At 37.8% G+C, this 12,567-nt stretch overlaps 1 protein-coding gene across 22 annotated transcripts in view; it reads right to left on the bottom strand.

Annotated features, from left to right (window-relative positions):
- CAMK2G (calcium/calmodulin dependent protein kinase II gamma) overlaps positions 1-12,567 on the bottom strand; it is a 397,374-nt gene that overhangs the window by 95,309 nt on the left and 289,498 nt on the right. For all 22 annotated transcript variants that reach the window (XM_053691980.1, XM_053691976.1, XM_053691982.1 and 19 more), the window contains 5 exons: positions 11,514-11,586; positions 4,062-4,164; positions 2,300-2,383; positions 2,097-2,191; positions 1,338-1,460 (listed from right to left, as the gene is read on the bottom strand). In XM_053691980.1, coding sequence (XP_053547955.1) covers positions 1,338-1,460; positions 2,097-2,191; positions 2,300-2,383; positions 4,062-4,164; positions 11,514-11,586 — 478 coding nt within the window. The remainder of the gene's footprint in view (positions 1-1,337; positions 1,461-2,096; positions 2,192-2,299; positions 2,384-4,061; positions 4,165-11,513; positions 11,587-12,567) is intronic.

The following is a 12,567-nucleotide window of genomic DNA, read 5'->3' as shown; positions in this document are numbered from 1 at the left end:
TCACTCCACTAGGGCTGTGGCTTCCACATGGGCCTTCAAGAACGAGGCTTCTGTTGATCAGATATGTAAGGCAGCGACTTGGTCTTCACTGCACACTTTTTCTAAATTTTACAAATTTGATACTTTTGCTTCTTCTGAGGCTATTTTTGGGAGAAAGGTTTTGCAAGCCGTGGTGCCTTCCATTTAGGTGACCTGATTTGCTCCCTCCCTTCATCCGTGTCCTAAAGCTTTGGTATTGGTTCCCACAAGTAAGGATGACGCCGTGGACCGGACACACCTATGTTGGAGAAAACAGAATTTATGTTTACCTGATAAATTACTTTCTCCAACGGTGTGTCCGGTCCACGGCCCGCCCTGGTTTTTTTAATCAGGTCTGATAATTTATTTTCTTTAACTACAGTCACCACGGTAACATATGGTTTCTCCTATGCAAATATTCCTCCTTAACGTCGGTCGAATGACTGGGGTAGGCGGAGCCTAGGAGGGATCATGTGACCAGCTTTGCTGGGCTCTTTGCCATTTCCTGTTGGGGAAGAGAATATCCCACAAGTAAGGATGACGCCGTGGACCGGACACACCGTTGGAGAAAGTAATTTATCAGGTAAACATAAATTCTGTTTTTACTTCATAACTTTTTCAGGCAAAATATATCTACAATGTGTTCATATGAATTGCAAAACATGGACATTGCACTCAAAATTCAACTTCATTAATTTCTACACTACGAAGACCTTTGGCAACTAACTCATATATAATCTTGTATGTTGGGTTCTAGACTGGCCACAAACAGCCCTCATATGTCAGAAGCTTGGATTAACAGTAAGCCTAACCTAAATGGGTTAAAATCTTCTTTCTTTATCTGTATAAACAGGCACTTTAGGCTGGAGCAGAGCAACTGCTCATGATACCCAGACACCAAACAAGGAGAAAATAAGTGAATCTGTCAAGAAGAGGGGTTTATACAAGGGAAGGTGGTACAGAAAATTCTGAGGTGTTTCTGTCTGCCTATCTCATGTGGCATTAAGCTACAGATTTTTTTTTTGGAAACTAACAAAACTACAGTTTTCCTTAACAGGCATATAAAATAATCTCCTATACATATAACCTTTCCCCTTGACATATTAGAATATATTTGGTTGGTTGGATTAATAGTCTGATTGTCATAATTTTGTTTTATTTTCAAATTCAGGCATTAACTTTAACCATTAAGTAGAGGTTATAGAAATGTGTCTTTATGACTAATGCTTAGTAGTTTTAATGTCATATATATTTATGTACTTCTTGTTATAATTTTATTCAATATAAATAAAGTTTTAAACCCTGTTTTTGATACTTACACAGACCCATGGGTGCTTCAAAGCCTGGTCTGCGGTGATGCGCCTTGCTGGGTTTATGGTCAGCATTTGATTGATCAAATTCTTTGCTTCAGGAGTAACCGTGTCCCACTCAGGTGATGGAAACTATAATGGAGAACAGAACATGGCAAACCCTTGTATAAAGTATACAACAGTTATATTAGGCATGCAATTGTAAATGCTTATGTTAGAGATGTCCCAACTAGATTTACAAAAGGTCTTGTTCTTTCCAGAAAAAACGGATTCTAAATTCTGAAAATCATTTTAATCATTCAATGCACTCGTAACATTTCTTTAAAATTCTCAGAACATTAGGTAAAGATAAAGATTATGATAAATACATTATCAGATATGTTTTGGTAATAACACACTGGGATAAAAAGCCTGAATGTTACACAATTCTGATTGGAAATGCACAATAGATGAAAAACCCTTTCCTTTCTTGTCATGTGTCTAATATACCAGGTGCTACGAGAGAGAACTATTATCTAGAAAAAGTAACTGTGTTTCATTTAAACAATTATCTCAGTTACTAATCACAGCTAGTTAGACTTTTTGCATGTTTTTTTTTAGTTATTACAGCTATTCATTTAAACACACTGAAAACCTCTCTGGCTTCCAGTAATCACTGCCAATCATATTTCTTTGAGTGCTCATATTGTTTGCGAGGATCAATTACTGAACTGGCTCACGTCTACACGTGAGATCAGATAAGAAATACACCGCATTGCTTTTACTTACATCATATGCTCCAGCTTTGATCTGTTGATAGAGTTTATGCTGATCTTCATCCCAGAAAGGAGGATATCCCACTAGTAATATATACAGAATCACACCTAAAAAAATATGTATATATAAAATTGCAATTATTAATTGGCCCTGGCTGCAAACTATGAAATACCACATAGTTTAACTCTTCAGCTGCAATGAATAATACAACTTACCACATGCCCATATATCTACTGGTTTCCCATAAGGATCTTTTCTTAACACCTCTGGAGAGAGGTACCCAGGTGTACCTGCAAACCCTATAGAGCAAGGAAAACACATTAACACTGTGCAAAATACTGCAGCAATAACACATTAACACTGTGCAAAATACTGCAGCAATAACACATTAACACTGTGCAAAATACTGCAACAATAACACATTAACACTGTGCAACATACTGCAGCAATAACACATTAACACTGTGCAAAATACTGCAGCAATAACACATTAACACTGTGCAAAATACTGCAGCAATAACACATTAACACTGTGCAACATACTGCAGCAATAACACATTAACACTGTGCAAAATACTGCAGCAATAACACATTAACACTGTGCAAAATACTGCTGCAGTAACACATCAACACTGTGCCAAATACTGCAGCAATAACACTCATTAAAAAGTAGATATTTGTTGCAAATACACAAATCTTTCTCATGAAACATATTAGAACATTATCCAAAACAATGATTTTTGCTGTAATGAAACACAAACACTTTTGCAGCAGAGATGTCCCAGATAGATGCACAAGCTGAGTGAACATCTAATAAAGTATTGTATTTGCTCTGATAAGGGATAAGCCATGTGTTACTTTTGAATTGTGTTTGTGTATTTTAAAGGGATACAGAACCCAAATTTTTCTAATTCCATGATGCAGATAGAGCATGCGATTTTAAGCAATTACTTCTATTATCAATTTTACTTTGTTCTCTAGCTATCTTTATTTGAAAAAGCAGAAATGTAAGGTTAGGAGTCAGACAATTTTTGGTTCAGCACATGGGTAGCGCTTGCTGATTGGTGGCTAAGAATACATTCTTGCTTTTCAAATAAAGATAAATAAAAATAACAAAGAAAAATTAATAGGAGTGATTTCTAGGATCTGAGAGGCTAAAAGCTTGTGGGCAGTGACCCACTGGAAATTTAAGGTTAGGGCTGTGTGTAGGAGGGGCAGGGTACCTGTGGATGGGCGGGAAAACAGATTGCCTGGGGTGCTTTTGTGGTCCTGTGGGTGTGTCTGGGCAGGGCTTGACCAGTCCCTTAAAAAGCAGGACACCAAGGAGCTGGGGGAGGGACAAACCTCACAACCAGTGATATTCCCAAAGAATGAGGGGCAGTTGTAAGTTATGTGTGTATTTAAATAGTGATATTGAGAAAGTTAATTGCGGTTTATTGCCGTCTTAAAGAAACACTAAAGTCAATAAAAAAACATTAATTTAAGACAAATATGAGATTAAAAAAAAAAAAACTTTACTGTTAATTTCCATTATCAGATTGTACATTCTTTTTATATGCAGACTTTGAGGCACCAGTGTGCACAAGGGTTGACAGTGTACGTATATAAGCAAATGATTGGCTGATGGCTGCCACATGACACAGGGGGCATGGAAATGGAAGAAAATTTCAAATTTTCAGAAAAAAATCTACTACTCAATTGAAATTCAGAGTAAGTGCATTATTATGCATTTGTTGATTATGCAATTCTACTGTATTTTATGGTCCTTTAAGTCTTGTGTGTGCATTCCCTATGCAGAACCTTTTACTTTATATAATATCTACAACTAGCTATTTATCTCTTGCAGCGAGGAAGAGGATAAGATGGAGACGATACAGCTAAATACATAGTCCTGATTCATTAATAGATTCTACACAAAGCAAGTGAGCAAGAACTGGTGGTTCACTAGTCTGGTTAGAGACACCACAGAACACTTACCAAACCAAGCCTGTTGGTCACCCTGGACTTCTATGGCCAGGCCAAAGTCTGCCAATTTCACTGCAGCCCCCTTGCTTTTACTGGCCAATAATAAGTTCTCAGGCTGCAGAAAAGAGAATGGGTTGAAACGATTATTTTTTGGAAATACTATAATATCGCTGAAATACAGAACAGAAGATTTGTTTATATTTTACTGCAGCACATCGGTATATTCAGAGCAGAAGGGTAACAAGCAAGTCACAAGCGATACAGACTAACAGGTGTTTTACAGGCAATCAGAATGGTTAACCCTTTCTTCCTGATCCATTCACAGATTCGATTTTAATATATTGTAGCAATTGCATTCACCTGTCCTTAAAGGGATATAAAATTATACGTGCTAGACATGATGTATTCAAAGCAAAGCTTAAGCTTAGAATATGATTTAGATTTTTACAATTATATTAGTTGTTTGAATATTGAAAATAAAGGTTCAGATTCAATAAAGTACTTTAGTGTCTATAAAGTAATGGGCACCCACCATGTTTCAACTAAATTTCTATTTATCTCTGGTTGGCAAACCATTTTAGATAATCTTATGTTCAACACATCCTTGTTTGGACAGCCTCTTTTTTTGCCTGATTTATATCTGTCCCTAAATGTCCTCAGTAGGAAAGATAAGGGGAAACGTAAGCTAAAACATGTTGGTGTCATTACTATATAGAAACACAGTGGAATTTAGAAAACCAACTTTCAGCGTTAAATCACAGGAAATGGTGACAAAATAAATAATGAAAGTATGTTGCTATTCTTAAATACACATAATTGTGTTATATTACAATCATATTCAGTTTAATATCCCTTTAAGTCAAAAGTCTTAAAATGCAGACTGGTGGCAGATTCTGACATCTAGAAATACTGTAGTAACAGACAACTGCAGAAGTGACAATCTGCACAAAAACCGTGTGTTATAACTAATGACACGTTTGCCTCACTAGGCAGCAGTTATCCAACAGAGACACTGGATGGCGCCGTAAAATACAGAATCCCACCCTTATGTGAGTAACAGGCCCACTCCATAGCTATTGGGTTCCTTGCCTGTCATATGATAACCACAAGAGGCTTATGTGTAACAAGATGATAATGCTGCTATGCAGAAAAAAATCTGTCTTTGCTAATGCAGCACTGCTTAACTGTATGAATGCAAGTTAAAGTCATTGTGAAGACATCAATGCATTAGATAATATTACAATAAGCTAATCGCTAAGTTTTTTTTCAATACATAAGTAACATTTTCTGACTTTATACATATATATATTTCTCTACCGTTTCGATGCTAATTCAACCTCTATTTCCTGCTTTTCTGTGCTGTGACATATAGAGCGGTCTATACGTATCTTAAAAGCGCATTCACGATGCTCCGTTTAAATGCGCATGCACAAATTGGCTATTTCTCTCTCTACTGCACTTGTCAGTATCGGAGCCGTCCGCAAAAGCCAATGACGTATTAGGGGTATTGCTATAGAAAACGAATACGCAAGCACGAAACGAGCGTCCGCATGGATTATGAGATGAAGTAAAAAAGAATAGCGCATGCCCAGATCAACAAGGAGGCGGATGACGTAGCGTGACGGCCGCCTAATGGTCAGATTTTCAATTGGATCTTTGGAAAACGTGATCAACACAAAAAAAAAAAAAAAAAAAACTGGTTGAATTTGCGGACCTTTAAAAATTGATTTATTACGGCTATAACTTTATTTACACTAATATTAAAAAAAAAATATGAATGAAACTCATATTGATTTGGGACAAAGAATGTTAGTCTAGATTGACAACCAGGTAACTTTACCTTCACTTTAAAGTTCAGCAGCTAAACCACAAAGGGAAACCACAAAGGAAGACTTAAAGGGACAGTCAAGTCCAAAAAAACCTTTCATGTTTCAAATAGGGCTAAACCTAGGAGGTTCATATGCTAATTTCTTAGACCTTAAAGGCTGCCTCTAATCTAAATGCATTTTGATAGTTTTTCACCACTAGAGGGCATTAGTTCACGTGTTTCATATAGATAACATTGAGCTCATGCACGTGAATTTACCATGGAGACAGCTCTGATTGGCTAAACTGCAAGTCTGTCAAAAGAACTGAAATAAGGGGGCAATCTGCTGAGGCTTAGATACAAAGTAATTACAGAGGTAAAACATGTATATTTATAACTGTGTTGATTATGCAAAACTGGGGAATTGATAATTAAGGGAGTATCTATCTTTTAAAACAGCAAAAATTCTGGTGTTGACTGCCCCTTTAAAAGGGCAGTGTACCCTAAATGTTTCTACCCATTAATTTGTTCCAAATTATCTATTTTACCTGCTGGAGTGTATTAAATTCTTTCCAAATAGCTCCTTTACCTTTATATTATCAATTGAAATAGCTGAATTTGCCCGTGGTATCCCTATCTATACTGAAAGTTTTTATACTTAAGATAGGGTATAAAAAAGCTGTGTAAACAGTCAGCAGAAGAAATTGCACTCCTATGTAATTTCCAATGGTTCTCTCTAAGGGCCCGATTCTCAAAAAAACCTAACATGGAGAGAAATCATCAGCTTAATTTACTGAGCCCTGAATTGTAAAGTAAATGTCTCTCCTTAATATAAAGCATATTAGTGAACGCCCCTTAATGGTTACCACAGCTCCCATGGTACAAATTGCTTTTAAAACAACCCCTGAGTGACCTCATAATACTGATGAGACATCTTATAGAATCTCGCCAGCCCAGAGAGCTTTATAGAATCGTATTGGGATTTGGTATACAAACAGATATAAGCATTTGTGTGTAGAGAAAGTGATAACATAAGGAGATCTGCAAGCTCAACCCATTTTGATGAATTTTGGTGTCAAATAACAAACCAACTATTTCATACAGGAAATTAAACATAAAGAAGTCATTTCTGGTGCATTTATACTCTGCAGCTGGTATAACAAGTCATTGTAAACACATTAAGGGAAAAACAATGTTACAGTATACTGTCCTAAAGAGAGGTGATGTGTATACTCCCCAGGCTGAAATGAGGAACCAGATATTTATGGATGAGTTGTGTTACAAAAGGGTAAAGTACTTAAAGAAGAGTTAAAGATTTAAACTAATGTCTTTAACACTAATACTGTGAGACCTAAGCCTGGGTGAGACTCCGCTCTAATACAGACATTAGGGTGAGGCGAAGCTGTAGATGTAGGAAGTAATGTCCGGCAGACTCCACGGTGGTATTCATTAAATCTCTGGCAGCAAGCTGAGCGCACTGTGCTCATGCACAAGACTGACCTCAGCTGTACTGATTTGTCACGTTCTCTCTCATGACCTGTAGAGCTTTCAGGAATGTGGATCTCAACATGTTTACAGTGCTGTAAATCAGCGGTACTCATTCCAGGACTACTTAAAGGAACGCTGACAAATGATATTGTAAAGCCGGGCACAAATAAAATGTGACGGCTAAAACATACCTTAGATTTTATTGCTGCGAAATGTATTTCGATGTATTATAAACTAACTAGAATACAAATCTGGAGCTAGCAGCTATGTCGCAGAATAAGGCACCCACTGGGCAGCTGTAAACCAGCAGTAGATTATTCAAATAGCTAAAATGAACACAGCAAAAGTAGAAGGAGCGCTCACTTATTAAACTAACACAGGAAGTGCAGAATTCTCAGAGGAACAGACGAAAGAAATGTATTTTACAAAAACTTTATAAGTTAAACAGGTTTGTATAATGCAGTCAGTACCGAGTGCTGCAGTGCCATCTGTTTACAACGAAGTATTGATCTATACTGGTCTCTGCAAATCTAAGCTGAACACAGCCATTGAATGGCAGAAATGCATGTAGGCCTCTCCTGATTGGCTTAATGATCATGTTCAGCTACAGACCAATAGGGTATAGCAGTTCCAGAGCTGACTTTAAAGGGGCAGTAAAGTCAAAATTAAATTTTCATGATTCAGAAAGAAAATGTAATTTGATACAACTTTCCAATTCCCTTTGTCCTCTTGGTATCCTTAAAGGGATAGTAAACACCAAAAATGTAATCGTTTACAAAGATAGATAATCCCTTTATTTACCATTCCCCAGTTTTGCATAACCAACACTGTTATATTAATATACTTTTTACCTCTGTGATTACCTTGTATCTAAGCCTCTGCAGACTGCCTCCTTATCTCAGATCTTCTGACAGACTTGGATTTCAGGCAATTAGTGCTGACTCTTAAATAACTTCACGTGCATGAGCACAGTGTTATCTATATGAAACACATGAACTAACGCCCTCTAGTTGTGAAAAACTGTCAAATGCATTAAGTTGAGAGGCGGCCTTCAAGAGCTTATAAATTAGCATATGAGCCTACCTAGATTTAGCTTTCAACTAACAACAATAAGAGAACAAATCAAATTTGATGATAAAAGTAAATTCGAAAGTTGTTTAAAATTACATGCCCCATCTGAATCATGACAGTTTAATTTGGACTTTACTATCACTTTAATAAACATACCGAGGTAGGCTAAGGAGCAGGTATGCACTACTGGGAGCTAGCTGCTGATTGGGGGGGTGAACGCATATGCCTCTTGTCATTGGCTCAACCAATGTGCTCAGCTAGTTCCCAGTAGTGTGTTGCTCCTTTAACAAAGAATACCGAGAGAATGAAACATTTGATAGAAGTAATTTGGAAAGTTATTTAAAATTGTATGTTCTATCTGAATCACGAAAGACAAATTTTGGGATTTTTGACTATTAACTGTGTTTAACCATTTTAAAGATCGTTTTCAGCAAAAAAGAAAGGAAACCCAGGAAATTCGTATATCTGCCGTTTAAAGGGATAGTATACACGCAAAGTTATTAATTAAAGGGAAAGTTATAGAATGCTTCACTGACGAGTGTAGGACGCACAAAAAGCAAGTGCTGGTAAAATAAAGAAAGTGCATATTGCAAGGTTTCATTTTCATTAAAGTGAATGTCAATTTTGATGTTAAAGTGCCCGATTTTTAAAAATTTGATTACAAACAGGGGCACTTTAATTCATCAAAATTTACATTTCACTCCTGTTGCGAAAAAAACTTACATTTTAAACTTGACAGCAGCTCCAGCTTCCTCCGGTTGTTGCAAGCCATTTCTGACGTCAGAAATGATGGATAGGTCATCCTCCAATCACAGCTTCCCCCCCGGGGGAATCAGTGTCTGATTAAACGCCGTGATTGGAGGAAGCCGTATTCCTCATTTTAGACCCAGGAAGAGGCTTTGCGACAGGTGGAGGAAGCTGGAGCTGCTGTGAAGATTAAAAGGTAAGTTTTTTTTTCACAACAGGAGTGAAATTAAAGTGCCCCTGTTTTTAATCGAATTTTTAAAAACCGTGCACTTTAGCATCAAAATTGACATTCACTTTAAGTGAATAAATGAATATGGTTAACTTCTGAGTTTAAGGTTTCTTTAAATGGATTTAAAACAAATTATAATGCAGAAGTGTTACTAAAATTGCAGGACTTTACTGTGATTTACCATAAACGATTTTGACGTGTCCCCACAAGAGAGGATGTGGCTCGTCTTCACGTACACAACCTGTGTGGTACAGCGTGCCTGAGCCTGACTGCATATAGCAGAAATACTACACAATGAAACAAATCCTGCAAACTGTGCTGATAAAATAAAGTTTTTTGTTATTAAAGCATTTCTTTACTATGCAGATTTTCACAACACTGCTTAAGGTCTTACATTTGCTAATCACACAGGGGCGAAAGCATCATACAAAATAAAACAAGCGTCATTAGGAATACGCTAGACGTACTGAATAATTTCATCATCTCTATAAACACATTTTTCCCTAAACTGTCTAATGTTTGCATTGTTGCGCATAGAACATTAGTAAATATTCAGTGCAAAAACAAAATTTATGCTTACCTGATAAATGTATTTCTTTCTTTACATGGTGAATCCATGTATCATTGAATTACTATTGGGAATATCACTCCTGCCCAGCAGGAGGCGACAAAGAGCACCACAGCAAAGCTGTTAAATATCTCCTCCCTTCCCTCCAACCCCAGTCATTCGACCGAAGTAAAGGAGAGAAAGGAATCAACAAGGTGCAGAGGTGCCTGAGGTTTATAACATACCAACAACCAGTCTAAAGAACAGGGCGGGCCGTGGACTCATCGTGTCAAGAAAGAAAGAAATTCATCAGATAAGCATAAATTTTGTTTTCTTTCTAATGACACGATGAGTCCACGGATCATCTAATTACTATTGGGAATCAATGCTTAAGCTAGAGTACACAGATGATAAGGGAGGGATAAGGGAGGGACAAGACATGGAACCTTAACTGAAGGCACCACTGCTTTAAAAACCTTTCTCCCAAAAGCAGCCTCAGCCGAGGCAAAAGTATCACATTTATAGAATTTTGAAAGTGTGAAGAGAGGATCAAGTTGCAGCAAATCTGTTCCACAGAAGCTTCAATTTTGAATGCTTGAAGAATCTTTTCTAACACCTAACTTTACCACTTCCTTGCTCTAACGTAGGCAAAGAGAATGACTGGGGTTGGAGGGAAGGGAGGTGATATTTAACAGTTTTGCTGTGTTGCTCTTTGCCGCCTCCTGCTGGGCAGGAGTGATATTCCCAATAGTAATTAGATGATCTGTGGACTCATCGTGTCTTTAGAAATAAATATCCATGTACCACATTTGTGTCACAAACACCTGGCTATTTCTGCATTAACAGACTTAAAGGCACAGTCAAGTCAAAATTAAACTGTCATGAATCACAGAGAACATGTAATTTAAAAAAAAAAACTTTCCAATTTACTTTTATCATTAAATTTGCTTTGTTCTCTTGGTATTCTTTGTTGAAAGCTAAACCTAGGTGGGCTCATATGCTAATTTCTAAGGCTACCTCTTATCTCAGTGCATTTGGAAAGTTTTCCCACAGCTAGACAGCACTAGTTCATGTGTGTTTTATAGATAACATTCTGCTCATTCCTGTAAGTTTACCTAGGAGTCAGCACTGATTGGCTAAAATTCAAGTCTGTAAAAAGAACTTAAATACAAATATAACCGTGTTGTTTGTACAAAACTGGGGAATAGGTAATAAAAGGATTATCTATCTTTTTATACAATAAAAATTCTGGAGTAGACTGTCCCTTTAATTCAGTGTACACAGCATCCCTGGACAATGTTCTCATCTAATGTGCGCAGCACATATTTGTGCGCTGATGAAAAAGACACAATGTGATGTCTGGTGCAGTAAACTTCAAATTAGCACCCATGTCAGCGACACAGCGCTCTGAAAGGAGAAAAGCCAGCAGTAGGAATTTGTAAGATACACAAATGTATTCATGTTTACAATAACTCCATGTTAGAGAGTATGGTTTATAATATATTTATTTGTCCCTTTACAAAAATAAATGATGATGATCAAGCTCAGAAACATTAAAGCACAACGACAGATTACCTTCAGGTCCCGGTGAACAATATCGTGCTGATGAATGTGGTTAACGCTCTCGAGGATCTGGTGGATACAGTGGCTGTGTAAACAAACAGAAGGAAAGCGTGTGCTTTATTACAGACATCACAAAGATTCGGATTTCTCTCCCATAGTGCAGCTAAACTCACTGTGCTCTCAGGAACGCAGAATAGGAAAAAATTGTAGCTGCATTTATCCAGATGAAGCACTAAAGCAGTTTGTACAGCTATTCTGTTAGCAAAATTTAAATATTCTTTCTTCCCACTTGATGCTATTTAACAGAGTGGAGCCCTAGTTCGCTATGGAATCTTTCGGTTACAAATGATTTAAACATAATTATCTGCAGATTTATCAGAGTAGTTTACATTCATTATTAAGTAACCAAAACTTTCATGGCAGATACGTTAAGACAGACCAAGCTGCATGTTATGTACTGCAAGAAAATCATCAGTGACCCTTAGCGTGAGAGGGTATATTTCAGGCTCTATATGACCTCAGATAATTATGGAACATTCAAATTCACATTCCACCGCCTCGCACAACAGGCAACCACCGCCTCGCACACAACATGCAACCACCGTCTCCCCCACAACATGCAACCACTGTCTCCCCCACAACATGCAACCACTGTCTCCCCCACAACATGCAACCACTGTCTCCCCCACAACATGCAACCACTGTCTCCCCCACAACATGCAACCACCGTCTCCCCCACAACATGCAACCACCGTCTCCCCCACAACATGCAACCACTGTCTCCCCCACAACATGCAACCACTGTCTCCCCCACAACATGCAACCACTGTCTCCCCCACAACATGCAACCACTGTCTCCCCCACAACATGCAACCACTGTCTCCCCCACAACATGCAACCACTGTCTCCCACAACATGCAACCACTGTCTCCCACAACATGCAACCACTGTCTCCCACAACATGCAACCACTGTCTCCCACAACATGTAACCACTGTCTCCCACAATATGCAACCACTGTCTCCCACAACATGTAACCACTGTCTCCCACAATATGCAACCACTGG

This window comes from Bombina bombina, chromosome 9, assembly GCF_027579735.1.
Source record: "Bombina bombina isolate aBomBom1 chromosome 9, aBomBom1.pri, whole genome shotgun sequence".
Classification (NCBI taxonomy): domain Eukaryota; kingdom Metazoa; phylum Chordata; class Amphibia; order Anura; family Bombinatoridae; genus Bombina; species Bombina bombina.
Note: the sequence above shows the minus strand (reverse complement) of the source record. Positions and strands in the feature narration are given on the sequence as shown.